At 40.0% G+C, this 27939-nt stretch overlaps 2 protein-coding genes across 7 annotated transcripts in view; one reads left to right on the top strand and one right to left on the bottom strand.

Moving 5' to 3' along the window:
• The window catches only part of PLEKHA8 (pleckstrin homology domain containing A8), a 52818-nt gene extending 47258 nt beyond the window's left edge, over positions 1-5560 (bottom strand). For 3 of the 4 annotated variants that reach the window (XM_047694181.1, XM_047694180.1, XM_047694183.1), the window contains exon 1: positions 3558-3801. In XM_047694181.1, coding sequence (XP_047550137.1) covers positions 3558-3597 — 40 coding nt within the window. In that variant the 5' untranslated portion in view covers positions 3598-3801. Of the gene's footprint in view, positions 1-3557; positions 3802-5431 lie in introns of those variants that run through there. The other variant, XM_047694182.1, reaches the window with a different exon arrangement.
• A 194-nt stretch (positions 5561-5754) lies between these two features.
• The window catches only part of FKBP14 (FKBP prolyl isomerase 14), a 28019-nt gene continuing 5834 nt past the window's right edge, over positions 5755-27939 (top strand). For 2 of the 3 annotated variants that reach the window (XR_007121374.1, XR_007121373.1), the window contains exons 1-4: positions 5755-6132; positions 8942-9093; positions 13007-13134; positions 15645-17820. Coding sequence is in view for 1 of the 3 variants with exons in the window: in XM_047694187.1 (XP_047550143.1) it covers positions 5879-6132; positions 8942-9093; positions 13007-13134; positions 15645-15803 (693 nt within the window). In the remaining 2 variants the exon portion in view is untranslated. Of the gene's footprint in view, positions 6133-8941; positions 9094-13006; positions 13135-15644; positions 18068-27939 lie in introns of those variants that run through there. The other variant, XM_047694187.1, reaches the window with a different exon arrangement.

The raw sequence follows: 27939 nt of genomic DNA, 5'->3' as shown, positions 1-27939 counted from the left end.
TGTAGAGCATTCATTTACAACCAAGCATATGTAATATTCCTTGACCAACTTTTAGGGCATGAAAGATACAAATAACAAACATACAATGCTTAGCTCTGCATCTCACACAGTACAGGTGCTTGTGAAATGTCTGATCCATTTCCTCTTTATTCCAGGTTTAATCTAATAGTTGAAGAGAGGACTTGACACTAAATCCCAGAAAGTCCAATGTTCTGATGCTTAAAAAGTGGGATGGTTTAGGGCTGTTGAAGAAGAAAATACACATAAGCTCTCACTTTCTCTCGCTCTTCTTTTTTTTTTTCCATTTTCCTTTTAAGGAGCACAGGGTACCTGAATATAATACCTAGCATACTAGGAAAAGGGACTGCTTCTATTTCTGTAGTTTAGCACTATACTCATGCAAACAATTTAGATGTTATTCTCAGGGCTTGATGATGCTTCCAACTTCCAGTAATTGATACCTACCAGTTTATCTCAAGAGGCAAGAGAAACTCACAAAATACAGTATTTAGCAAAATACAATAAATGCAATCAAAGTAAGCTTTTAAGCAATCTCATCATCATCTCTCTCTCTTTCACACACTCCAACCACTCCACAGTGTTCAAACCAGCATAAGAGGCCCTGCAGGGGCCTGTGGAGCTTCCTACAGACTCCTGCAGCCTTGCTGGAACCCTAGCCTCACTCTAAACTCTGCAGCCATGTGGGTCTTCTTTCCTTTCCTCACTTGCCTGTCTCTGTGCTGCTTGGGGGCCTTCATACAGACATTCCCTATAGCTAAAAATTCTTCGCAACCTCCAGTTGCAGCTCTGCCTTGGTCTTGCTAACTAGCTTCTATTTATCCTTCAGGCTCTGCTTATATTTTTTCTTCAGAGAAGCCTTCTCCAATGACACAGACTAGCTTTTCTCCTTCACCTTCCCCCAAATCACACATGCTTGGAACATGCTTCTAAGTACTTATTCAATGAATGTCTCTCTCCCTATAAGCTCAAGGAAGGCTGGGATTGTGTCTCTTACTCAGTGTTGCTTACCCTGTAGTTAACACAGTGCCCAGGACACCGCAGGTGCTGAATGAAATTAACAATGTCCTCCAAGTAGTCAAAGGATCAGCGAATAAACTGATTTCTTAACTGGTCCACTCAACTTTGACAAAAGGTTTCCATATCAAGCTGTGGACATGACAAAATTCCACAAGCAGGTATGATTTAGAGAAAAATTCAGAATTAACAAAAACTGGAGTTCAGATTATATGTATTTTAAAATTACTACATGCAAAACCTTAAGATAAAATATTACTTTTAAAAACAAGCTTCATGGGGTGCCTGTGTGGCTCAGGTCATGATCCCAGGGGCCTGGAATAAAGCCCTGTGTCGCACCCCATGCCAGGCTCCCTGCTCAGTACGTAGCTGGCTTCTCTCTCTCCTGCTCCCTTTGCTTGTGCGCTCTCTCTATCAAATGAATGAACAGAATCTTAAAAACAACAACAACAGTCACACTATGCTCTTTTGGGAGACTAACTCACATAGGAGGGTGGAAGAAACAAGAATGCATTTGTTCCTCCTAGGCTATACTGCTCCTTTCCGAAGTAAATTGATGTCCTGATGAAAGACAATGTGCTGAAACGTAACTGTAAGTATATTCAGGAAAAGTACCCAGCGATGTGATGGGGTTCTATGAACAGTGTGGCCACAATGAGGAGGCACCTGATTCAAGGGAACAAGCAGCATGATATAAGGACAGTTGCCTTTGGCAATGGCTCCAGCCCCCCTTTTTTAGGGCTTCCACCCTGGCATACTTGCAGAATTTGCTTGGGGCAGGAAAAAAAAAAAAAAAGACTTTTCCAACAGGACAGATGGTACAAGCATCACATGATAAAGATTCCAAAAGATCCTTCTAGAGGAATTTCAATTTATTGAAAGATACATAACAACAGTTGGGAGGTGGTGGTAAAAGTGGCATTTCACAACAGGAAATAGGTACTGTACCCAGAGATTAACCTTTCCAGATAAATGAGAGGAAGAAAGGTGAAGCAAAAAAAAGAAAGGGGGGGGGGTGGAGAGGAGGTAGAAGAAAAGAAAGATGAGTATTCAGGATGAAAGAAAAAAGTTAAAAAGCAAGTGTGATGGAAAGGAGTGAAAGACCAGGAACTAAAATTACTTTAGGACATAAGAGCCATACATCTCAGGAATTGGAGATACCTCAAAGGAAAATTACCTGATCAAGCATGTTCCCTTTAGCTTACAAGAGTGTTAACCAGCATTGGACATTCACCAAAGTCCAGCCACGAGTTATCCACATCTAGTTTAATCATCTGACATCAAAGAAAGTCCTCAAAAGCAAAGGCAAGATCTTCTAACACTTCTCCTCACTCAGCCTCTACTAATGATTATTAGAAAAATAAACAGGACTCACTCCTAACCATAGTTTGCATAAGGAAGAGATTCTGGGTACACCCAACAGGTGCACTTTTGGCTGTGCTACGTAACCTCATCAAAGTCATTATGCCAACTGATCCTCCCAGACACATCAGTCCTTAAACCACCCTAGAGCATCAGCACACTACAACTTTTAAAAAACTGTTCTATCAAAGAAAGAGTGGGACAATATATCTCTCCCACCATAAGAGATACTGGGAATACCTTTGGTTTCAAATACAGTGCTATTAAAATTAATAAGTGTCCAGCTCATTTTCCACAACAAAGTTTAGTTCCCAAAAGGTGAGTAACACAAGTTTCCAGCAAGCAGAAGACTTTTACTAAACATTGGTTGCACAAATGAAAAAAAAAAAAATGCTAGTTCTGAATCATATTCACAGTTGGAGAATAGTTATGACCTTCCAAGATACGAAATAAAGTACTTCCACACATGGGAAAGGGGGCGGGGTACTATTTTTAAGCCACTCTGCTCAGCAGTGCAACAAAACAGTTGCTACAGTTTCATTTTATGGTAATTTGTGAGTCTGTAAAACAAAAAGAATGCTCAGTGAGAAAAGCAAAAGCCGGGTACATACTTTGGAGCGTTCAAACTGTTGAGATGGCACTCTTGATACCTTGGTCCGCCCAGCTGACTCCGAAGGTGACAGAAGGAAAGTGTTTGCACTGGGAACTTTGTTTGAAAAAAGGGCCTTTTACCTCCGGAATTCCAGCTCACCTTCGGCATTCATTTGAAACCTTCCAACCTATCTGTTGGCCGGGCGAGACCAGCTCCTTGGCCAGAATTCGACAGACTCCCAGAACACCCCACTGCGGAAGGCAGCGACCCCCTCCCGCTGACACCGAGGGCATCCTGCCTTTCAAGTCACCCCAAAGCTCAGTATTTCATAGCTTCTCCTGAAGCGAAAGGACAGCCAAGGCCCTCATCGAGCCCCAACAGAGGTCTGTGTCCGAACAGCATGGGTGACACGGTCCTGTGAGAATACCTTTGGGTAAATACTCCCGGCCCATGCAGGCCTCTCTGGTTTCAGGAGGGACCATGACCCCGACCCCCAGGACTCGCGTCCCGACGCCTCCCTCCGGCCGCTCAAACAAAGGACCCGGCGTCTGGCGCGCCCCCCACTCACCGCTCAGATAGTTGGTCCACTTGTACAGCACCCCCTCCATGGCGCCCGAGGCCCCTTGGTCCCTGCCGCGCCAGGGCCGTTTCCCCTCTCCCGCCGGCACCTCACTGCCCCAAGCCCCAGGAGGCGAGGAGCACCGGCAGCAGGGCCATCGCCCAGCGCTGCCGAGCCGCCGACTCCCGGCGCCCGGGCCCGGTGCGGGGACGACCGGCCAGTCTCACATCCTCGGCCCGGGGGCGGGGTCACTGCGGCTGCCTCGGCACGGGAGGAAGCGGCTGGCCAGGGGGCCCGCGCGGTGGAGCCGGCGCACTGTCCACGAGGAGGCCAAGGCACCCTGTGGGCCCGAGTGGTGGCTGCAGCCTCCAAGTTGCCGCTAGCGAGACAGTGGGTCGCAGGCGGTGCAACCTTAAGCTACCTGAGTCCCCGACCCGCCGGGCCCGGGGCCCGCTTGCGCATGCCCAGGGCGCGGTCCGCGTGCACGTTCCTAAAATCCACTCCCGGGTTTGGCAGCAACCGCGGCGGCGGCGGCGGCGGCAGGGCTGACGTAGAGGGAGGGGCTGGCATGGAAATTGAGTCCTGGGAGGCGGGATTGGGAGTAAGTGTAGGGTCTGAGGGAAGGATCAGTATGGCATACAATCATGTTAATGGTACCGTAGATTGAGAAGAACCCACCACTCGGTGTTTGGGGGTCAATGTGACCCCTTGGGGTGCCTCCTGCATTCTACTTCCCAGGGTCCAATTCTTATTTCAAGGGTAATTAATCCCACAAAATAGACCTAGCCAGCAAGAGCCTACAGAGTTGCTGGGAATTTCACAATAGGATACTGTGAGGCTAGTAAACATGTTGTCTAAACCCTAAGGCCTCGCTGCTGGAAGTGTGATCCATGGACAGCGGCACTGGCGGCACCTACGAGTTTGTCAAAACCGCAGGATCTCACCCCCAGCCCAGGACTCCTGAGTCGAAATCTGCATTTTAACAAGATTCTCCGAGGGATTCCTAAGCATATTAAAGTGTGAGAAAGTACTGTGCTAAGAATATTTGGCTAGGGAAAATGTTAACAACAGATTAAGTGGAAAGAGCAGAGTACGAAACAAAGTGTACAATCTGGTCCAAATTATTTTAGGTTTATGTGAGGGAAGCATGCACCAAAAATGTTAAGGTGATTATTTGTAGATGGAGGCGCTGTAGACGATCTTTTTTTCTCTTTTTCTTTAGCATAAGATTGCCAGATTTAGCATGTAAAATACAGAACGATGGATTCGTTATTTTCTGAAATTCATATTTAATTCGACTCCTGTATTTTAAACGGAAAAGCTACGTTCGTGTTTTCCAGTCTCTTCCAAATCGACCATAACGAACATGTTTTGCTTTTGAAATTAGGCTAAAAAGGTAAAGCTAGTAATTTTAAGCTAAGATAAGCCCATGTACCTCATCACCGTGATGACTGTTGCTTTTTTAAAGTGGAGGTCTGCGCCTCCTTATCCATGATAGAAGCTATCATTGACCCTCTACACTACGGTTACCACCTTGTGATAAAAATTAGCAGCCATAACATTACGCGGCGTTGTAGAACGCGTCGGATCGGATTTGAGGGCGGAGCTCAACTGCTTTGAGGCTGAACAACTTTAAACGGGACCTTAACCTCTCCCAACCCAGATATACTTATCATTTAACTGGGATTAAAGAACCTGCTTTACCCGCAGTGCTGTGAGGTGTACGCACGGAAACGCAACGCGCTCTGCGAACCCTACAGAACTATTAAAGTCTTTATCGTCTATACCGTAAATTAAATAATCGCATTAGCAGGAGGGTGGAATCCTGGGGGCGGCCTCTCAGCATCTGCTAGAGTAAACGAGTGTTTCCGGAAACCGCTAACCTTTCCCCAGGCCCAGTACTCTTCCCAGGAAGCTGAGCCCGCATATTTTACAGATGTAAATCGGCCGGAGGCGTTTCCGGTTAGCCCCGCGTGTCTTTTGGTCCCCAGAAGTCCGACGTTGTGAAATTCTTTAATCCGCGGAACTCTAGGACCACTCCCTGCGGTTCGCAGCCAGACCCGCGGACAGCTCTGCCCAGCTGTAGTTGTTGCAGCATCATTGGTTTGAGGGTCTCCAGCGGACAGCACCGTAAGCCAATGGGAAGTCGTCTTTCTCCGGCGGCCGAGCTATGTAAGCCAGTCAGACCCGGGTTTGGAGTTTAACTCTTTAGAGGTGGGTTCGCCCTGCGTGGGAAAGTTATAGTGAATGTGCCACGTCTGCTAGGATCGGGGAATCATGAACGTGCCAGAGGCCGTTGTCCTTAAGCCTTCAGCTATATTCCTAGCTCTATGAAGTCGGGGGTCCTTTCTCTGTTTTTGTGGGAACTTCTTTCCAGCTCCAGCAACATGAGGCTTTTCTTGTGGATCGCGGTGTTGACCTTGTTGGTCACTTCTTTGAGCGGGGCTCTGATCCCTGAACCAGAAGTGAAAATTGAGGTGCTCCAGAAACCTTTCATCTGCCATCGCAAGACCAAAGGGGGGGATTTGATGTTGGTCCACTATGAAGGTTACTTAGAAAAGGATGGCTCCTTATTTCACTCCACGTAAGTAATTGTACCCTGAAGGCGAAGTAGTGAAGAACCCACCCACCTATGCCAGACCTCGGGCAGCAAAGGTAGCCTGTACCAGGTTTCACCTCTCTTTAAAAAAAAAAAAAAAAAAAAAAAAAAAAAAAAAAAAAAGGCAATATATTATTTCCTTCTTTGGGAAAGGAAATGGTTTAACCACAATCTTATATGACGGGGCCTGTGAAGTTCTTATTGGAAACGTGGTAAGGATAAGGGGTTAATTTTTTATTATAAAAATTCGCGCTAGAATCTTTGAAATACTGAAGAAATATCTAGATGTATAGTTAGGCGGTACGTAGAAAAAAAAAAAGGAATTCTTGTTTTTCATACTTCATTCCCGAGGGAAAAATTCCATTTTTTATTTGGTGTAGGTGAAATTTACTTAAAACTTTTCACAGCGACTTCATGAGATGCGTACACAATCATTTATTTGCTTGTTGTAGGGTATGCTAATCCTAGTCCATTGGTTTATTTAATCTTTATACTTACAGATAACATTTTGGTCAAGGCACAGAACCATGATTTGTTTCATTATTTGTTTCTTTCTAGAAATTCAAAGACTTCATTGATGGGTGTGGGTGTGGTTATGGAAGATTAATCCAATACCTACAGTGAAGGATTTTCAGGTGGTTACACTATCATTATTTCTGTTCTATAAACAAAGAAATTGCAACATGGAAGTTTTACAAGTGTACTGATTTCTAATTAAGCATTGATTCTCTTCATTCCATTCCAAAAGTGTTTATTGAGCATTTCTTTTATGTTAGGCCTTGTGCTTGATACTAGGGAGATTAAAAAATTTTTGCTTCTCCATCCTTGTCCATTCATTTATCTGTCCATCTAACAAACCCTTGTTGAGTGGCCACAAGTCAGGCCTTGAGGATGCAAAGATGATTAAGAGTGGATCCTTGTCCTTCAGCAGAACATCATCTACAGAGGGGAGGAAGACAAGTCAGTAACTCATGCTATATAGTACAGAATGTTCAGATGTTCACAAGGCATAATGGAGCCTTATTTATGCTCTGAGAGGTGGACAAAAAGAAAGACTTTTCAGAGACCATAATTGAGATGGGCCTTGAAAGAGGGTGGAAGATTCCTTCCGGTGGAGAATGGGGGCAGAGAGGACGTGCCAGGTAGAGAATGGCATGAACTAAAGAAGTGCAACTTTGTGGCCCTTCATGGATCTGATTTTTGATGACCTGCCATCATTGAGCATTCAGTCCTGGTCTGTCTTTAGAGAAGTGAATGGCACCCTTCTTTGAACTCTGTTAGCCCTTCTAAAACTTTCCAAAACAGTGGCTTGCCATAGAATTCTCAACAGCTCTGTCTTCTTATCCACAAAGCCAGTACCACAATGAAGGTTAAACAATATTAAGGTTTGTGTTTTAAATTTTCGATCACATCTTTATTTTTAGTTCCATGTTAACACAGCCTGATTTCTTTCAGGTCTCAGAACTTATGTGGACTTTGATGCTAGCCATAAGACATTATTTAGCAGTTTGCTACTAAAGTTATAGTATCCGATGAGGGGACTGTTGTCATGTGGCCTCAGTGTAAATGGTCAGGAACTGCTCACCCCGAGTATTGTGACCATCAAATGGTCCACCGTAAAGCACATTTGCCATTTCTAAAACGATAGCCTTGTGGTGAATAGCTTAAATCCTTTAGCTGTGAAAATAAATGTGTTCAAACTGTAGTCAGTGCTGGGTGGCAGATTGTTCTCTTCCTACTTTATTCTTTTCTAGCCTTCCCAAGTGGTCTACAGTTGGCAGTTTGTTTCTTTAGTAATGGGGGGAAATTAAGGAAAAGAGGAAGTCATGGCCTTTACCTGGATTTAGTAACTAACCTTGGTGCCCATGAAACCTAGCAGCATTGTTTCTTGTTCTCACCTCTAAAATATCTTTGAGAACACTTTCCTTATTACACTGAAGGGAGCTATTTGGGGCTCAGGTCCTGCTCAGCCCACAAGCCCCCTAGCAGCTTGCCAGCTGTTTCTTAGGCTGGCCTCTCTCCAGCTCATGAGCCAGGATACTTTGACTATTTTGTTCTCCCTCAGTCTTTGAGGGCCCACTCCTCCAGGCTTCCCTGCAGAGCCCCACAGAAGATGCCTGCAGCCACCGTCTAGGGGTTCAGGGTTGAAGAACAGCCTTTTCCATCTATTAGAGCCATCACCAGGCTGTACATCAGGACAGTTTGTGGGTAAGCTAGACGGTGCTGTGCTCCTGACTCTCCAGTGTCCATGTGGGTATGGACCCATGTGTCTTGGCAGTAAATTCTCCTTAGCTTCTCATCTTCCTTCCCCAACTCTCCCATTTTCCATTATTTTTCCCTCTTCTGCCCCTTACAATTTTCCTGGGACAGCATCCCTGTGGTTAAGACCTGAACTTTGGAGTTGGATTATATACTGGCATACTTCAGTTTCTTCCTCTGTACAATGGGCGGGTGGGGGGGGGATAATGGTACTTACTTCATATGGTCATTGTTAGAGTTAAAAGAAGCAAAGCATTTAGGGTAATACCTGTACACAAAAAATCACAAATAGTTATTAACTGTTTTATTATTATTCCCTCTGCCCTTTTCTATCTGAGTCAATTGTGTGAAATTTGTATCAAGAAATATGGGCAGTGAATTACAAAATTGACTTGGTTTTTGTGTATGTATATAACTGTTTTTGTTAATTTCCAAATTTAATCACTTATGGGTAGAAAAAATATATACCACAGCAATAAATAAAGTTTCTAAACAGTTCTAATGTGTTGTTGTTGTTTTTTTTTTTCTGTTGTAGTCACAAACATAACAATGGTCAGCCCATTTGGTTTACCTTGGGCATCCTGGAGGCTCTCAAAGGTTGGGACCAGGGCTTGAAGGGAATGTGTGTAGGAGAGAAGAGAAAGCTCACCATTCCTCCTGCCCTGGGCTATGGAAAAGAAGGAAAAGGTAATAACAATTCTACCTTTTTACTATAGTATTGGAGTTCTTCTCTGGATTAGGAGACCAAAATCAAAGTAACTACTAGATGGTTCTCCCCCCCCCCCCCTTAAAGTAAGTAGAGGATGTGTATTTTTTTTGGAAGTGTGATTGTGTCTTGATTATCATTTGAAATGGTCAAATTAAAGCCATTATATCTTAATAGTCAATTGAGTTAATGATAAAAAGTTCTGGAACCTTCAACTCTGTCATTAACAATTAACCACCATGTTAACCCAAATAATGGTGTTTTTTTTTTAATTGTGGCACAGTACCCATAACGTACTATTTTAACCGTTTTTTAAGTGTACAGGTGAGTGACACTATGAACGTTCAAATGGTTGTACAAGCATTACCACTATCCACTTCCAGAACTTTTTCATCCTCTCCCGCTGAAACTCATCGACTTATTTTGACAATGCAAAAAGAAAGATTATTCAACAGACATGTTTTGATGAGTTGAACATGTAAAATGTAGGTGGTTAAGGTATTGAATGAGGGTTAGATGTGAACTGCTGGTGACTTACAACTGAAGTTTTATACAACAAAGAGGTTTTTTTTTGTTTTGTTTTGTTTTTTGGAAGTTGTTTTCACTCTTGTTTTAAAGTTGTTTTATAATCTTTTAAACATTCATTTATAAAAACTAATGGAGTGCGGGAGCACCTGGGTGGCTCAGTGGGTTAAGCCTCTGCCTTTGGCTCAGGTCATGATCTCAGGGTCCTGGGATTGAGCCCCGCATCGGGATCTCTGCTCAGTGGAGAGCCTGCTTCCCTCTCTCTCTCTCTCTACCTGCCTCTCTGCCTACTTGTGATCTCTCTCTCTCTGTCAAATAAATAAAATCTTTAAAAAAAAAAAGAGAGAGAGAAAACGAATGGAGGGACATAGAATGAGTTTAATAAAACAGAAGCAAATGAGCTAGCTTATTCCAGGAGATTTTGTGCTAGCTTGTTGCCGGGCAGATGCGCATGCGCATAGTTGGTATGGGAAGCCGTACAGCTTTCCAAAGGGCTATTTACAGGAGGCCCGATGATGTTTCCTGTATAGGATATGCACATGTCCTGTATTTCCTCTCTAGTTTTTTTCTTTCTTTTTTTTTTTAGATTTTTTTTTTTAATTTATTTATTTGACAAACAGAGATAGGCAGAGAGGTTTGGCAGAACTTCTTTTTTTTTTTTTTTTAATTTATTTATCCTCTCTAGTTTAACGTAAGGGAATAATCAGGTGTCAGGAGAAAGATTCATGAACAGGGATGTCCAGTACTACATTGTTTCTAATAGCAAAAATACCTGGAAACAACTTCAGTGGATAATGAGAAGGCTTTAGCTAAATAAAATAGGGCCCAGTTATTTAAAAATGGCATTTCAAAGATTAAAAAAAAAAATTATATCCAAGTGTGTATGATATAATGTTACATGTAAAAGTGGAAAATAAAGCTGTAGTATATGCAAGAGTAAGTATTAGGAAAAAGTATATACACATATACAGTGAATCACAAGGAAATAATAAAGAATGGTGACAATGGATGGCTGGGAATTATTTCTATTTCTGGTTCTGTCTCTTCCAAATTGCCTACAATGGGAATGTATTACATAATGAAGGAAAAAATTATTTTTTAAAGGATTTATCTATTTTAGGGAGAGAGAGAGTACACATGCATGAGTGAGTAGGGGGAGGGGCAGAGGGAAAGAATCTCAGGCAGACTCCCGGCTGAGCGTGGAGCCCTCCCCAGGAGTTGATCTTATGCTCTCATGAGCTGAAACCAAGAATGAGACTCTTAGTGGACTGAACCACCTGATGCCCACCCCCACCCCCCAAATAATATTGAGTAGTCATCAGATCCAGACAGGGAACCACTCTGATTCTATAGAATCAGATTCTATAGAATTACTCTTATTCTACAGACTGCACAGTATCCTTAGGTCTAAGCTTAACTATTCACAAAGTGAGAATCCTAGCCCCAGTTTCCTGATAAGTAAGTGCCATCTGTGAAGCATTGTATGTTCTAAAATGGAACTTGCTATATAAATCTTATGCACAGAATGGGATTTACTAACCAAATTCAATTCTTATTTTAATAATTTCTTTAGAGAAGAAAATCAAGTATCTAGAAAATGTTTCTCTGGGGGCACCTGGGTGGCTAAGTGGGTTAAAGCCTCTGCCTTCAGCTCAGGTCATGATCCCAGAGTCCTGGGATCAAGCCCTGCATTGGGCTCTCCGCTCAGCGGGGAGCCTGCTTTCCCCCTTTCTCTCTGCCTGCCTCTCTGCCTACTTGTGATCTCTGTCTGTCAAATAAATAAAATCTTTAAAAAACAAAAAAAAAAGAAAATGTTTTCTCTGATGTACAGATGTATTCTTTTACCTTCCCGCTGTATCTTTATTGTCTCACCTTTAATGTAGAGGTAGTATTAGTCCGTTACTCTTTCTCCATACTGTCTTTAACTCAATTTTACTTTATAACAGGTAGAGATCTAAATTTGAGTCATTTCCTCCAAACTGAGAGCCGTGAAACTAACTGTGCTAATATGTTTTTAACACTAATTTTGTAGTCCTTTGGTACCATGTTTGCATGCCTCTGGAAAGACACCAGTTTTTTCAATGACCTAGTATATGTCGCTTCTCTGTCTAGATCTGGAATGGTAAGCTTGGGCACACAGCGTAAGTTTTGTTCTCTTTAATACTTAACAAACGATCTTTCATAAAAATATGTGGGATTTGGGTGGGTGGGTGGAGGGGGACTAAGAAATATTTGTAATGTTTACCCAGACCTGTATGTTAAATATAGTTATAAGGAAATAAGTTGAAAAAAATTGTTTGTATTTCCCAGAAAGTTTTTTTTTTAAGGTCCCTGGGACTTTAACAAAGCTCTTTTCATTTTTAAAGATTTTTATCTCCCTTCTCAGAAATTTGTTTTAATTTCTTCTCTAATGAAATTTTTTCAAAATAGGTATAATGTTCTATATCAGAGGGGATGTTGCCTAACTTTCTGAAATTGTTGAAACTTTCTGTATTGTTTTTAAGCCTGTAGGAGAATTCTGTCTTATTATTATATACTGACGGTTCACTATTTATCGAGTATTATGCTAAATATTTTGCATGGATTTATCGTCTTTCATCCTCCCGACAGATTCTGCATTTTTCAGATGAGAAAATAGGCTTAAACCAGGGCAGGAGTAAGCTTTCATACCAGCTAGTGTGACACCAGTTCTCACTCAGCTCGATACTGCCTCCCAGTGGTCAAAATGGCAGGACTGTATATTCCAGGTCAGAACTTTTGGTGACCCCCAAATTAGTAAATCACTTGTACTATAATTAACTCTGAATTATCTAAAGCCCTTTAAATCATTTTTGCATGTAATACGTAATATATTAATTATATTTGAAACAATACCAGGCCACTGGGTATATCTATACGTATGTATATGTTTGTGTGCACAACACAATTTGTAATTGCAAAGTCAGAAACAGACTGCTTTTGATCTACTACTTTGGATTATTCCTTCTCTATTCTATTTACTTGAGTAAAATATAATTATAAAATAATTTATGTGTGATAATGTTAGGAAGGCTCTTCATTTAATTCAATCAAGAGAATATTTTTCAGTGTCATAAGTTTTCTGTCATAAAAACTCTGAGATTGTGGGGCACCTGGGTGGCTCAGTGGGTTAAGCCGCTGCCTTTGGCTCAGGTCATGATCCCAGGTCCTGGGTTCGAGCCCCACATCGGGCTTTCTGCTCAGCAGGGAGCCTGCTTCCTCCTCTCTCTCTGCCTGCTCTCTGCCTACTTGTGATTTCTCTCTGTCAAATAAATAAATAAAATCTTTAAAAAAAAAAAAAACTCTGAGATTGTTTAAATAAAAGTTAACCTCCCTCTCTTCTCATGTCAGGTAAAATTCCCCCAGAGAGTACACTTATATTCAACATCGATCTCCTGGAGATTCGAAATGGACCAAGATCCCATGAGTCATTCCAAGAAATGGATCTTAATGATGACTGGAAACTCTCTAAAGCTGAGGTGATCTTTCCTTCCTCATATTCCTTTCTTTCTTTGTTTCTTTCTTCTCACTTTTTAAAAAATATATTTTTAATGAAAATTTATTTTTACTTGGATAAAATATTTATAAGCTTTTTAAAAATACTAATGCTTTGAATGTTGGCTTTTTTTTTTTTAATAGGAAATCCTTGTTTTGGAGAGAAATATATTGAGACTTAGGAAACATCATTCATTCTTTTGCCCCTGCCCCCCGTCATCCGCACCATATTTAAGTTTCACTGTATCTTGCCCTCACCCTGAGTTTTTGAAAGATCCATTTTGCTAAGACAATTCCCATTTTGGAATTGCTATATAAGAAACATAGATGTCATGAGAAATATCTCATGTTGATGGTTTCTGTTTAGAACTGTAAACTGGCTGTTAAATGTACTTGTAATTTCCTAGCAATTAACTGCAAACAACCCACATGCTGTTTTGTTCTGGTTCACACCTGGAAGAACCAGACCTTTCTCAGCCCCCTCTTAATCCTGATATCTGAGTAAAGGGAAAGCAAGAAGTCTTCTAACATTTATTTGGGCTTTTGGAGCCATTTTTACACATACCTGTCTTGGTCTGGCAGCTGTGGGGAAAGAAGTGGAGGTAGATATCTGCTCTGTTTTTCTGCTTGCCCATGTTCTCCATCTTCCCTTGGCTGGCCAGAAATCAAGTCCCTTTTTATGTTTTGATCAATTTCACTCTAATGGCCAGGAAATGATTAAGTCTTAAATAAGTACGGTTGTTAGGAACTCACAGAGTCATGAGCTACAGTAACTCAATTTATAACACGTCATATTATTACCAGTCATAGGACTTTTTTCTGTCCAAGATAAATTTTAATTACCTTTCATTAAAAGAAAATTTTAAATATGCTGTGAAGTGTGTAAACCTGGCGATTCACAGACCTGTACCCCTGGGGCTAAAAATACGTTGTATGTTTATTAAAAAATTTAAAAATTTAGTAAAAAAAAAAAAAGGTGAAAAAAATCTTAAATATACAACACATTCACATGGTTCCAAAAAAAATCAATCCAGTTAAAAAAGGTGTTTAATGGGAAGTCTTTCTCCCACCCACATCCTATTCTATTATGTGATCTTTCCCCTTCTGCATGCAGTTTTATTGGGCTCTAATGTATCTTTCTAGTGTTTATGCAAATATAAACAAACATGAATACATTTTCCTATTTCCCCTTTTCTTACACAAAAAGTAGCATGATATACATAATATTTGGCATCTTGCTTTATTTGCAGTGAATCCTAGAGATAATTCTATATTAATCCATGTAGCTTTACTCATCCTTTTTTTTTTAACAACTTCATTAAATCTCCTGAATCTTAAAAGTAAATGTATGTCATATGTTTATATATTGGCCGTAAGGGGGGAAGGATTTGAAATTACTTATCTAACAGAAGGAGTCCTAGAGATCTGATGAAAAATGAAAATGCAGGTTATGCATTTTGGTGCATAACTGCATTATGGTGAATCTAGTGAGTAATTAAGAGCAGCATTATGTTTATATCCTTAAATGTCTGAACGAGAGTGGAAATTTTTAATCTAAGCACTCATAAGGCTGGATTTTGCTTTAATTTCCGAGATTGGAAGGTCATAAGGCATGATAGTAGTCAGGTCCACAACATGTACTATTAGCAAACACTTACTTAAATTAAAAATGCTGTTAGGAGAGGGAGGAGGCAGGTGGGGGATGGGTGAAATAACTGAAGGGGGTTAAAAATACACTTACCATGATGAGCACTGAGTGATGTATAGAATTATTGAATCACTCACTATATTATACATCTGAAACTAATGTAATACTGTATGTTATACTGGATTTTTTGTAAATAATAAAAAAATTTTAAATCTAAAAAATAACTTTAAAAAATGTCATCCTTTAATCTTATTTTAGTAGAAATATCTGTAATTCTGACCCTAGTTAGAAAATGAGATCTGGATAATTCAATGGAGTGAAAGACCACAGCCTTTCAAATGCTTGGCTTTATTTAGACTCCGATTAAGAATAGATAATATGCGGGGACGCCTGGGTGGCTCAGTTGGTTGAGCCGCTGCCTTCGGCTCAGGTCATGATCCCAGCGTCGTGGGATCGAGTCCCACATCGGGCTCCTTGTTCTGTGGGGAGCCTGCTTCTCCCTCTGCCTCTGCCTGTGCTCGCTCTCTCTCTCTGACAAATAAATAAATAAAATCTTAAAAAAAAAAAAAGAATAGATAATATGCTTTCACCGGGTGTTTTTCAGATAATATAAGCCTTATCTTTGCCTCTGAGCAATATTCTGTGTCTCTACTATAACTGTATAGCAACAGTTTTTAACGGGAGAAAATTCCTTATAATTCTTTTACTGTCATTAGAAATATATGGTAGCTGTTTAGTCATTGTTATATATAATCAAATGAACTACCAGTCCACTCTGTGATATTAACTGGCTTGATGTGGGTATCTTATGAATTAGAATTATTAATGAGACCCATTATTTTGTAGGTGAAAGTGTATTTAAAGAAGGAGTTTGAAAAGCATGGTGCCGTGGTGAATGAAAGTCATCATGATGTTTTGGTGGAGGATATTTTTGATAAAGAAGATGAAGACAAAGATGGATTTATATCTGCCAGAGAATTTACATATAAACATGATGAGTTATAGAGATACATGTGCCCATTTTATATGGCATGCATCCTTAAAGACAGGACAACCATTTAAAAAAAAAAGTATTACTTTTATATAATGTGCTGTTCTTGTTCTGTTTTTTATTTTTATATATTTTTCTGACTATTATTCGAAGAAGCCCTTAAGATTCCTAAGTGCCCATTTATTTCTGGTGAGTTATTGGGAAGAAAAAATTAATTTGTCTTTAATAGAAGACTTCTGGACAATTTTCCACTTTCACACATGAAGCCTTCTGTCTTACTTGTTTACTTGTAATTTTAAAATAGTGCAGCTGGGAGTATGTCCAACATAAGACCGGGTTGTAGCACGAATTAGCTCCCCCTATCTACTTCCCTCTATTTTCTCCAAGTTAGACACTAACATTTGAAAAGCCATGTGCAATATCTAGGGCTTACTATTTTCATGTTATAATGAAACAGTGTGTCTGTGACTGCCTTTGAGTCTGCTTAAGCAAAGAGGAAATGGTTGTTGAGCTGGCCTTGTTAGTAGTTACTGCTCTACTGAGGAGATGTGCAATGCTGAAGTGAGTAGCAAAGTTAATGACTTATAAATATGTATACATTGAAACCTTCTACCCAGGACTTAGCTGTATAAGGTTCCATTCCTAGAGACTAAAAACCTATAATGGTTGATAGGACAAATTGTATATGTCTGGTTCTTTGTAGTAATGTGTCAAAATTTTGTAACTGGGGAAGAGTGTGTTTAGTTAGTGTTTAGTTTTTAAGTCTAGCCAATGACCTTTCCTGATTTATTAATGAATAAAATCTGTAACTAGTGTATTATACTACAATAACATTATATCATGAGGGAAATAAATTTCCCTCATTATATTTCTCATTTCTGCTTAGCAAAATATGACACACTCCCACAGCAGCTACTATTGCATAGAAATCTGTCCTGGATCAAAAAATGGATGATTTTCTAATTTTACCTGAAATTAGCTTTTATTCTTATTACTTTGAAAAAGCCTCCAAATCTTCATTTACTAAGAATAGTTCTTTATTATTTATAAAGTGATCTCAAGTGTATTGTTGTCTTTGATTTTAGTTGTTCTGAAGCCTATGAACAAAGCTGGTGGATCTTAGTGTACCTACTTAATAGATGAGGAAGTTATTCTTCGAGGAGATCGATTGTTTTGCCTGAGGTCAACAGCTAACTTGTGCAACAAGATTGCAGTCCCCAAGTTCAGTATCTTATATTGCCCTCCTTTGACTTCACTGGGCCTCATTTTCTCTTCAGTTTGTACTCCCAACAGTCAGTGCTGTTTTTTGTCTTTGGGTCCTTATCCTTTGAAGATGGTTTACTGGCTGTTTGGGGTGCTTTTGAATTCTCCCTCTAATCTAGAACTGGCTCTGGTTTCATTGTTGGGGTTAGCACTGAATTGCCTCAAAAACCCTATACTGTGAGAGGGTCGAGATATGTGTCTTAGTTCTTTCATTCTTGTTTACCTCTAGTTTTTTTGTTTGTTTTTTTAGAGAATTATAATTATTATATCATATACAGGCTATTTTCACTAGTTGTATATTGCATTTTCCTCACTAAAACATAAAGGTCTTGGGAAGAGCATATATAACACCTTTTTCTGATGAAATCAGCTGTATGTAGAAAACTCTTAAATTGTCACTGCTGTTTTCCTCCCACCTGGAGGAGTTAGGAACCACAGTACTAAAAGCTTTATGCTGTGTTCATTGGAAAGGAACGAGCTTGTCATGGGGTGCTACCTTGTATAGACATTATTGATTGAGCAGGAAAAGTAAAAATAATTTTGATTATTTGGGCAGCATATTTCTTTATCTCATGTGAATTTACATTTATTCCCATCTAAATAGGTAGTCACAAGTATGAAATGAAAACATACAAATAAGTTATGATGCTTTTAAGTATCTGCCTTTGGTTTAGCTGCAACTTTGTGTCTTTCCATTCACCGGAATAATCAGACATGAACGGCAACCTCACTTGTAATATAATTTGACTCATTAATATTGCTAGATGTGTCCTATTTAAATTTATATGACTATGTTATATTTTCAAAATAAACTTTATTTGGAGAATAATTGGTTTTGTGAAAAATTCTTCAAGTACCTGTTTCCTCAGCAGCTTTACTGATGTTCCTAACTATTATTCTAGGGGTTTTTGTTGTTGTTGTTGTTGTTTTTTAATTGTGTTATGTTAGTCACCATACAGTACATCATTAGTTTGTGATGTAGTGTTCCATGATTCATTGTTAGCGTACAACACCCAGTGCTCCATGCAATCTGTGCCCTCCTTAATATCCATCATTAGACTCAACCATCCCTGCCCCCCCCCACCTCTGAAATCTTCAGGTTGCTTCCTGGAGTCCATAGTCTCTCATGGTTTGTCTCCCACTCTGATTTCTCCCTCTTCATGTTTCCCTTCTCCTAATGTCCTCCATGCTATTCCATATGTTCCACAAATAAGTGAAATCGTATGATAATTGACTTTCTCTTTTTGACTTATTTCACTTAGCAAAGTCTCCTCCAGTCCCATCCACATTGATGCAAAAGTTGGGAATTCATCCTTTCTGATGGCTGAGTAACATTCCATTGTGTATGTGGACCACATCTTTATCCATTCATCTGTTGAAGGGCATCTTGACTCTTTCCACATTTTGGCTACTGTGGACACTGCTGCTATGAACATTGGGATGCATATAGCCCTTCTTTTCTCTACATCTGTATCTTTGGAGTAAATAACCAGCAGTACAATTGCTGGGTAATAGGGTAGCTCTATTTTTAATTTTTTGAGAAAATTCCACACTTTTTTTTTCCAAAGTGGCTGCACCAATTTGCATTCCCACCAATAGCTTAAGAGGATTCCCTTTTCTCTACAATTTCTCCAACATTTGTTGTTTCTTGCCCTGTTGAATTTTGCCATTCAGACTGGTGTAAGGTGGTATCTCAGTGTAGTTTTGATTTGAATTTCCCTGATGGCTAATGATGATGAACGTTTTTTCACGTGTCTGCTATCCATTTGTATGTCTTTGGAGAAGTGTCTGCTCATGTCTGCCCATTTTTTTGACTTGATTATCTGCTATTTGGGTGTTGAGTTTGAGAAGTTCTTTATATATCTTGGATATCAGCCCTTTTTCTGTAGCAAATATCTGAAGATATTTGCAAATATCTTCTCCCATTCTGTGGGTTGCCTCTTTGTTTTCTTGACGGTTTCCTTTGCTTTTTATGTTGAAACTAGATGGGGAGGATGGACAAGTTGTTGTAGGAGAGGGTGACACTTTGAATGTGCCTCTGATTATTTATTCTGTTTAGATATATTTATAAGGAAAGCTGTGTTTCCTTTTAAGTTGTTTTGAAATAGAGGCGCCTGGGTGGCTCAGTGGGTTAAAGCCTCTACCTTTGACTCGGGTCATGATCTCAGGGTCCTGGGATCAAGCCCCACCTCGGGCTCTCTGCTCAGCAAGGAGCCTGCTCCCTCTCACCCCCCCGCCCCGCCTGCCTCTCTGACTACTTGTGATCCCTCTCTCTCTGTCAAATAAACAAATAAAATCTTTTAAAAAAATAAATAGTTTTGAAATAAGCATTTAATATTGAGCATTACAGGCAGTAGTTATTAGTGAATGTTTGTTACTGGAGAAAGTGTGTGTGTTGGGTTTTGTTTAGTTGTTCGGTTTTGGTGGTAGTTATCACTATTGTTTTGGTTTGGGATTTTACTTTGTCAGAGATGGACATTATGATTAATGCCCAGAGAGTAAGTGAGCACTATAAAATACATTATGTGATTAAATGAAATGCTGGGTTGCCATAAAAATAATAAGAAAATGATTTCTGATTTAGATGGGGAATTAGCCATTTGAATCTTCACTTGTGGAAAAGAATTTGTACTCATTCATGATTTAGAGGATATTCTGTACGTCTATAATGCTCTTAGATTTCAGCATGCTATCTGTCCCCACTGAATTGAGTGTATGGGTGATTTCTCAGTGTTGTTTGGAAATTGCAAGAGGAGAAGAAGGGACTCGGTGGAGTGTTATGGGAAAGTCTCTCACCTTTCTATTAAAAAAAATAAATTATCATTGTAATAGTTACCCTGAGAAAAAATAACAAGGAACTTATTTTCAAGAGATGCAGAAGCACTTGATCAAAAGGGTTATTTTGTTTTGTTTTCGTTTCTTACCCACTTTTTTAAAAATTGAAATCTAAAATGTCAAACATGATTATACATTCATATGCCCATTTGAAAATATAAAAATTATAGTACTTCTCTTAATATCTGTAGCATTCTTTTTAGTAAGCTTTGCATAATCTCTTTAGTACAATGAAATCCATACATTCTTACATCTGGTTTTGGAGTCTTTCTTGGAAAGTAAATTCTTTTCTGTCTTTAAAATATTGTTTTGGGAATACCTGAGTGGCTCATTTGGTTAAGCGGCTGCTTTTGGCTCAGGTCATGATCTCAGGGTCCTGGGATCAAGTCCCGAATCACGTTACTTGCTCATTAGGGAACCTGCTTCTCCCTCTGCCTGCCACTCCCCCTGCTTGTGCGCTCTCTCTCTCTGACAAATAAATAAATAAAATCTTTTAAAAAAATTGTTTTGCTTTGGGGCTCGGGGTGGCTTAAGTGTCAGACTCTTGATTTCGGCTCAGGTCAAGATCTCTGGATCGAGTCCTGGGTCTTGGGGCTCCCTGCTCAGTGGGGAGTCGGCTTGAGATTCTCTCCCTGTGCTTCCCTCACCTCCACCCCATGCTCTTGCACTCTTGCTCTAAATTTAAAAATCTGGAAAAAAAAAATATTGTTTTGCCTTTGCTTTTAGCCCTGCCTCTGCTACCTCCAGCTCCAGGCTGACAGCAGAGAAAGACCCTTACAAACCTTGGTTTCATAGTTCTACCCTCAAATACAAGGAGAGGTATGCTTTGGTTCCCAAATGTTGTGGAAATGTAGCAGTCATACAAATTAGTGTACACCAGAATTGCAAGGAATATGTGTTAAAAAGCCAGATTCCTAAACCCTTTCCCCAGAGGTTCTGATTAATCCTTGGATTGGGCCCATGAATCTGCATTTTAACCCACTTGCTAGATGATACTGATACTGGTGGCCTAAGAATCTTAATTTGAGAGACGATTAACTATTTCCCTGCCCTTGAATATATAGTCTCTGATATTTTTCTCTTAATCGTTTTTTTTTTTTTTTTCTTTTTTGGTCTTCTGTAAAATGTTGGTCACTGGGGCAACTAATTGTGCCTAAAACTGAACATACAGGCAAAAGGTTAACTTGTGTGGAGATAGTATTTCCTCCAGAGTTAGAATATTTTTATGACTCTGAATTCTTACAGCAAAAAGTTAGATCATCAGTAAATATGTTTTTGTGAACATCTTTCCTACTAGAAGAGAGGAAAGAGTCCCAGACTTTCCAAATTATTGTTCTATATTATTTTTTCAGAATTATCTATAGCCTATCCCTTAAGAAGAATATATATGGTCAAGAGATATAGGAAAAAATAAAACTATCCTCTTAAAAACATAAATATATGTATACATATGTGTGTTTAGGTATAGTGTATAAACTATGTGCTGTGTATAATATATACATATAAATAAATTATATATGTATACATACATATGTGTTTATGTATGTATATAGTTTTGTATCAAAGATAGTCATTGACATGCTCTCTCTAGTACATGATTTACCCTCTCTGAAGACTTGCCTTGACCATGCAGCTAAAATTCCATTTGGTCAGCTTGGAATCTTTCTGTGCTTTGCCTACATTTCTATATTTCTCTTATAATTTAGGTAAAATTTCCTAATAGTTCTCCATGTAAAACCAACAGTAATTTTTTTAATCCCTTCAGCTTTGGTTTACTAAAGTGATGAAGTGACTCATTTTGATATACATAGGTCATTGTTGAGGAAAAGAAACAAATACAAACATTTGGAAGATTCGAGAGATCTGTAACACCTAGCATACTCTCCACAGATTCTTTTGTTTACCAGTGCTCTGTGTTCTTGTACTGCTAATAAAGCCTCTGGCATAAAATGGATGACTTCAGTGAGTACGAGTCAGCTAATCATTTACAAAGCCAATCTAAGTGCCTAGGAGCTAGACTCACATTAATTTTATTTTATGATCTAAACACAAATTGCATGAGATATTTGCTGAGGTTTTACTCTAAAAATCTAAAGTGAATGCTGTCCCCTTGGTCTGTAGTAACAGCTAAATTATATCCCACTTGGGGATTTCTGGGAATTTACAAATCATTTCTTTAATTTAAAATTCCACACTGCTATAGGATAAAAGTAATTTCCTGTCCAATAAACAGTTGCAATAGGAACAGGGTCACACACGATGAAGTAAGGGTAAGGAGACCCTTTGGACCTTAATTCCAATTTCTTAGAGCACTTTCTCATTCATTTGTTGGACTTCCTCTGCCCGAGTGTGTTTTATGTCAATATAACTGATTATAATTTTACCTCTGGGCAGGAGACTAGGTATTATAACATTCATCCACATACTGGCGGGGTTTTTTTTTGTTATGATCATATCTCCTTGAATTGCTGTGGCAGTTATTTTGTACAGAACACATTTTGCTTGAGACAGTCTAGATTTCTTTAAGTAGCTCTTAAGTTAGGAGCTAAATTAAATGGGTAATATACTTGTCTAGAATAACTAAGAAGAGGACTAGTATAAATACAGGAAATTTGCCTTAAAATAAGAAACATTTTACTTGCAGGAAAATAGGGAAGAACTAAAAAGGATCTTTCCATGAAATCCTATTTCAATTGTCAAATTTCCCCACAGCATAATTGTTCTCTCCTGTTTTTCCACATATTGTATTGGCTAAATTTTATTTATTTATTTGACAGAAAAAGATCACAAGTAGGCAGAGAGGCAGGCAGAGAGAGAGGAGGAAGCAGGCTCCCTGCTGAGGAGAGAGCCGGATGCGGGGCTCGATCCCAGGACTCTGAGACCATGACCTGAGCCGAAGGCAAAGGCTTTATTTCACTGAGTCACCTAGGCGCCCCTTGGCTAAATTTTATAAGATAAATAATCTTTTATGAGGTGTCATGTGCCTTTGTTTTTCTTTCCACGTGCATGAGTATTCAAGCTTTTCCTGTTTTGTGTTATAATTTTTAAGAAAATTAGGCAGCCTACTAAGTTAACTGATTCTTACTCTCATTAAGACTGAACAGTAAATCAACTCTGCTCCTTGGACTCCTTGTTCCTAACATGTTATTACTATGGCAATAATTCTTCAAAAGTATTCACTCTCTGTCGTTGACCTATTTCTTCTGAGCTGGGCAATGTGCAATGGTTGTCTTTTTTTTTTTTTTTTTTTTAAGGTAGGGTACTTTTTAAAATTTAAAATTAATATGTAACAGTAATTTTTTTTACAGTTCAATAAATGTTAGTGTTCTCGGGGTTGTGCAACCATCACAATTAATTTTACAAAAATTTTTTTAAGTAGGCTCCATGCCCAGCATGGAGCCCAGCTCAGGGCTTGGACTCAACGACCCTGAGTTCAAGACCTGAGTTGAGATCAAGAATTGGACATTTACCAACTGAGCCCCCTAGGAGTTCCCATCACAATTAATTTTAGAACTTTTTTTTACTAAAAAGAAATCCCCCCCTCTCCCCAACTCCTTAAGCAACTACCAAACTACTTTATCTATTTGCCTATTCTAGAAATTTCCTAATAATTCTTAAAGCTCAATTCTTTCTTCATATTCACAGTAAAGAAAAACTGACAATCTGAGAAATTCATACAGTAAACCATTTTGGCTATCTAATTACATATTCAAAAGACTTGATGGATCATTTAAATTCTAAAAATAATTTAAAAATAGATTTTAATACTTAAAGTCTCTTGGGGTTGCCTATATGCAATATGGGCAGTAATTCTGTAAATTGATTTAAGGGCGTTCTAAAGGTTTGTTTCTATGGTAACCAAATTCAGAACACTAACCTCTTAAAGATGGTTGTCATAGGATTAAGGCAGGTGGCTGACTAATCTTAACTGGTGCTTTTCTTTCTCCTTTTTTCATGGCTTTTCTCTCAGCTTCTTCGGTTCTCATAAGATTACATACAAAGCAATTACACAGGCTTTCTTACCCATTTGTGAGTGTCTCATTCACATAATACTGTCTCTTGTTCATCCCCATGAGATCTGCCCAGTGACAGATCTTTTTCTCCCTGCTGCAATTATACACTAAAAGAAGCACTAAGTGGAAAATATCTCCATGAGTAATGTGTTAAAGGCATTTCTCAATTACTCAAGTACTTCGGCTCCTCATAATCATTGCCCAGGGTAGAGTTCTTTAGACAGCAGTTCTGCTTAAAAAAAAAAAGAACAAGGCAACATTGTCATCAATAATTTTTTTTTAATGGTCTCTGTTTGGATAACCCTCATTTATGATCATCTTTCACATTTGTTCACAGTTCCCAGTACGCTAGATCAACAGATTTATCTGTGCAGAACTCTTAGGTCACTCTGACAGGAACATAGCATATATGCATATATTACCTTTATACTTAATTAATTTCCTCGCTTGCCTCTGTCTTCTGAGAGGAGAGCCTATGATATACCTTTTACATCTTTGTAGCAAAAATGCACTTCCTGGTACAGGTGTTCCATAAATGACTCTTGTTAAATTAGGCATGTTGAAGAACTTCTATAAGTAAACTATGCATTTATAGTTTATAAAATAATGGGCCTAGTTGATTCTATATCAGTACATTTGGTTCCTTACAGGCAGTAAGATCAGTGTTCCTAGACTTCCAAAGCTGCCCATGAGGGAAAATTGCTATGAGACTTGCTGTCCTATTGTAAGCAACTAGACACCTGGAACGAAGTACACGAGACAACTTGGGTCAGACACTGGACAGCAGGCATAACAGGACTGTTTCTCAAGAGAAAGGAAACAAATGAGATGAGACCTACAATTACCTCAGCTTTCTGCTTGGAGGCAATTCCTGAACCACGCACAGCAAAGAGAAGGGAAACAAAACAGAGACCTCTTGTCTTGTGGGGCTGAGGAAACGGAGATCAGAGTTCAGGAAGGTCAAAGCAGTTAGAGTTTGTGGGGCAGAGTTCTGCAGAAAACTAACTGGAAAAGAAATTCAGAAATCTGCATTTTAGTCATTGATTGAATACCAGTCTATGCTTGCAGCAGAGGGATCTCCACAAGGTTGAGGAAAGAATAACCACTGGGAACTGGGCCTCCACAACCTTCAGATCTCACACAAAACTGGGACTTGTTCACATTTCTACCAGCTGGGATCACTTTATGGATCCCATGGAGCATTTATTAGAGCCCCTATGTGAGTCATACCTTAGTTGAAGGGCTGAAGTAGCCGTAGAGTTAAAGCTACCCTAGACCTGTCTTAAATAGTTTATAAACAAGCCTTAAATGGGCCAACCGCATCCTTTTTTTTTTTTTTTAAAGATTTTATTTATTTATTTGACAGACAGAGATCACAAGTAGGCAGAGAGGCAGGCAGAGAGAGAGAGAGGAGGAAGCAAGCTCCTTGCTGAGCAGAGTCGGATGCAGGGCTCAATCCTAGGACCCTGGGATCATGACCTGAGCTGAAGGTAGAGGCTTTAACCCACTGAGCCACCCACGCACCCCTATACCTGAAATTACATTATTTGACAGTAGATAGTGCTAGGTTTAAGAAGCATATTGTAAATCCTAGAATTATCCAAAGTAAAACACACAGTATGATTAATAAATCTACAAAATGGAGTACTAAAAAAACCCTCAATTTTTCAAAAGAAGGCAAATACAAAGTGAAAAAGAGACAGAGAAGCAAAGAACGGATGGAACAAATGGAAGCATCAAGATGTTATATTTATAACCCACCATGTTGATATTTCCATTAAAAATCAATGGTTTGAACCAGAGTTTCTCAACTTCAGGACTATTGACATTTAGGGCCAGATAATTCTTGGTGTGGGAGGCTGGGCTTTGTGTTCTAGGGTGTTAATAGCGTCCCTTGCTTCCGTGCACTAGGTACCAGGAGAGACCTCCCCTACCTCTGCCATTTTGACAACCAAAGCTATCTCTAGACATTGGCAAATGTTAAGAGCTGCTGCTCTAAACACTCTAACTAAAACACAAAGAGTGTCTGAATGAAAAGCAGGATCCAATTATATTTGGTTTTTTAAAAAAAAGACAACAGGCACCTGAGTGGTTCAGTGGGTTAAGCCTCTGCCTTCGGCTCAGGTCATGATCTCAGGGTCCTGGGATCGAGCCCCTGCATCCGGCTCCCTGCTCAGTGGGAAGACTGCTTCTCCCTCTCTCTCTGCCTACTTGTGATCTCTCTTTCTGTGTCAAAACAAAAACAGAAACAAAACAGAAAACCAAAGACCTACACTAACATAAAGGGAGAAATAGGTTAAAAGTAAAAGGACGGTTTCCATGGTTGGTCTATTTGCACAATACGGTCCTTTTGTGCTCGAAGAGTGTCTGACCACTGCTCCTTCCTGCAATATTCCACTGATCCCCTCAGTCTTCTCCCACTGTCCATTCACTCATGTGGCAAACCACAAGCACAGGGGTAACATTCAAAAGACATGAAAGAAAAGTCTCCTTCCATCCCTTGAATTCTGTCACCCAATTCTCCTTCCTGGTGCCATCTATTATTACAGTTTCTTCTGTATTCTTCCAAAGATATGCCATGCATTTGCAAATATGAGTATGGTCTTATTTTTTTCTCCACAAATGGTAACACACACAGGATTCTGTCCCCTCACCTCCCTTCGTATGGGTTGGGAATTTTTCATATCAGTACACAGAGATAGAGCTTCCCCACTTTAAAATTTTTATAGGTGGATAACATTCCATTGTATTGATATGTTGCAATATATTTAATGGTTCTTTATTTTTTATTATTACTTTTTTATGCTTTTAAAGATTTTTATTTATTTATGACAGAGAGATAGCAAGAGAGGGAACACAAGTACAGGGAAGCTGGAGAGGGAGAAGCAGGCTCCTTGACAAGCAGATATGGGGCTCGATCCCAGGGCACTGGGATCATGACCTGAGCCAGAGGCAGAGGCTTAACGACTGAGCCACCCAGGCACTCCTTAATGGTCCTTTATTGATGGACATTGGCTTCCAGTTTTCGTTAGCACAAATAATGCAGCAATGGATGACCTTGTACTCAAATCACTTCACACCTCTATCAGTATATACATAGTGTAAATTACAGAAGTGGAATCCGTGGATCAAAGATTATATATGTATTTGTTATTTGGGGACATAATGCAAAATTGTCCCCTGTGGAGGCTATAAAATTTTTTACTTTTGCTAATCTGATAGATGGAAAATGCTACCTTGTATATTTGATTAACAGCTAAGTAAACCCGAATATCTTTACATGTGCCTGAGTGGTACTGAGTTTGTTTTCTTGTGAACTACCTCTTCATATCCTTTGAGTTGGGCTTTTCTCCTCAGTTTGTTAGAGGTAGAATCTGTGATCTGGTAACAGATGGTCATGTCCTGATTAATGAACTTGATGCCAGCATCAACACACCTGTCACCTGTCTGCGTATTTATTAACCCAAGGTATGGAATCTTGGCTTTGCTATTTGCTGTGTAACCTTGGGCGAAGTTCTTACCTCTTTGGGCTTCAATGTCCAAATACCCAGCATAGGGTCTCTCTTAGCAACATGGTGCAGGACAGCACCTTTAAAACCAGGGAATCGGCTTGGACCTGGGAGTCCACGACGTACAGGACACGTTTTTCCCGCGGGGAAATTTTGCTTAGGCCCTGAGGCCGCACGAAGCAACCCCACTGCGGAGTTCGGGAGTGCGCGCGGAGGGAGTGCGTCCTGGCTCCGTAAAGCCCGAGTTCTCGCTTTCGAGAGAGCAGAAATCCCGGCCGTGACCAAGAACTAGAAATCGAGCCAAGAGCAAGCCACTTTCTGCAGCGACAGCCGACTTCTTAGCCGCTCGCCTGCTCCCAGGCACCCTCCGCTACCGCCCGAGCGAGGCGCTGCAGCCCCGGCGCCCAGACGCCGCGAGTGCCGCGCGGCCCCGGGGCCCGGGTGGGGGAGGCGGGGGGGGTGGGCCCCGCGGTCACGTGATCCGGGCCAGCTGTGCGCAGGGGGCGGCGGGCCCGGGCGCGGAGAGTCTG

Source organism: Lutra lutra, chromosome 11 (assembly GCF_902655055.1).
Source record: "Lutra lutra chromosome 11, mLutLut1.2, whole genome shotgun sequence".
Lineage (NCBI taxonomy): Eukaryota > Metazoa > Chordata > Mammalia > Carnivora > Mustelidae > Lutra > Lutra lutra.
The sequence above is the reverse complement of the archived record's forward strand: the minus strand, read 5'-3'. Positions and strand labels throughout refer to the sequence as shown.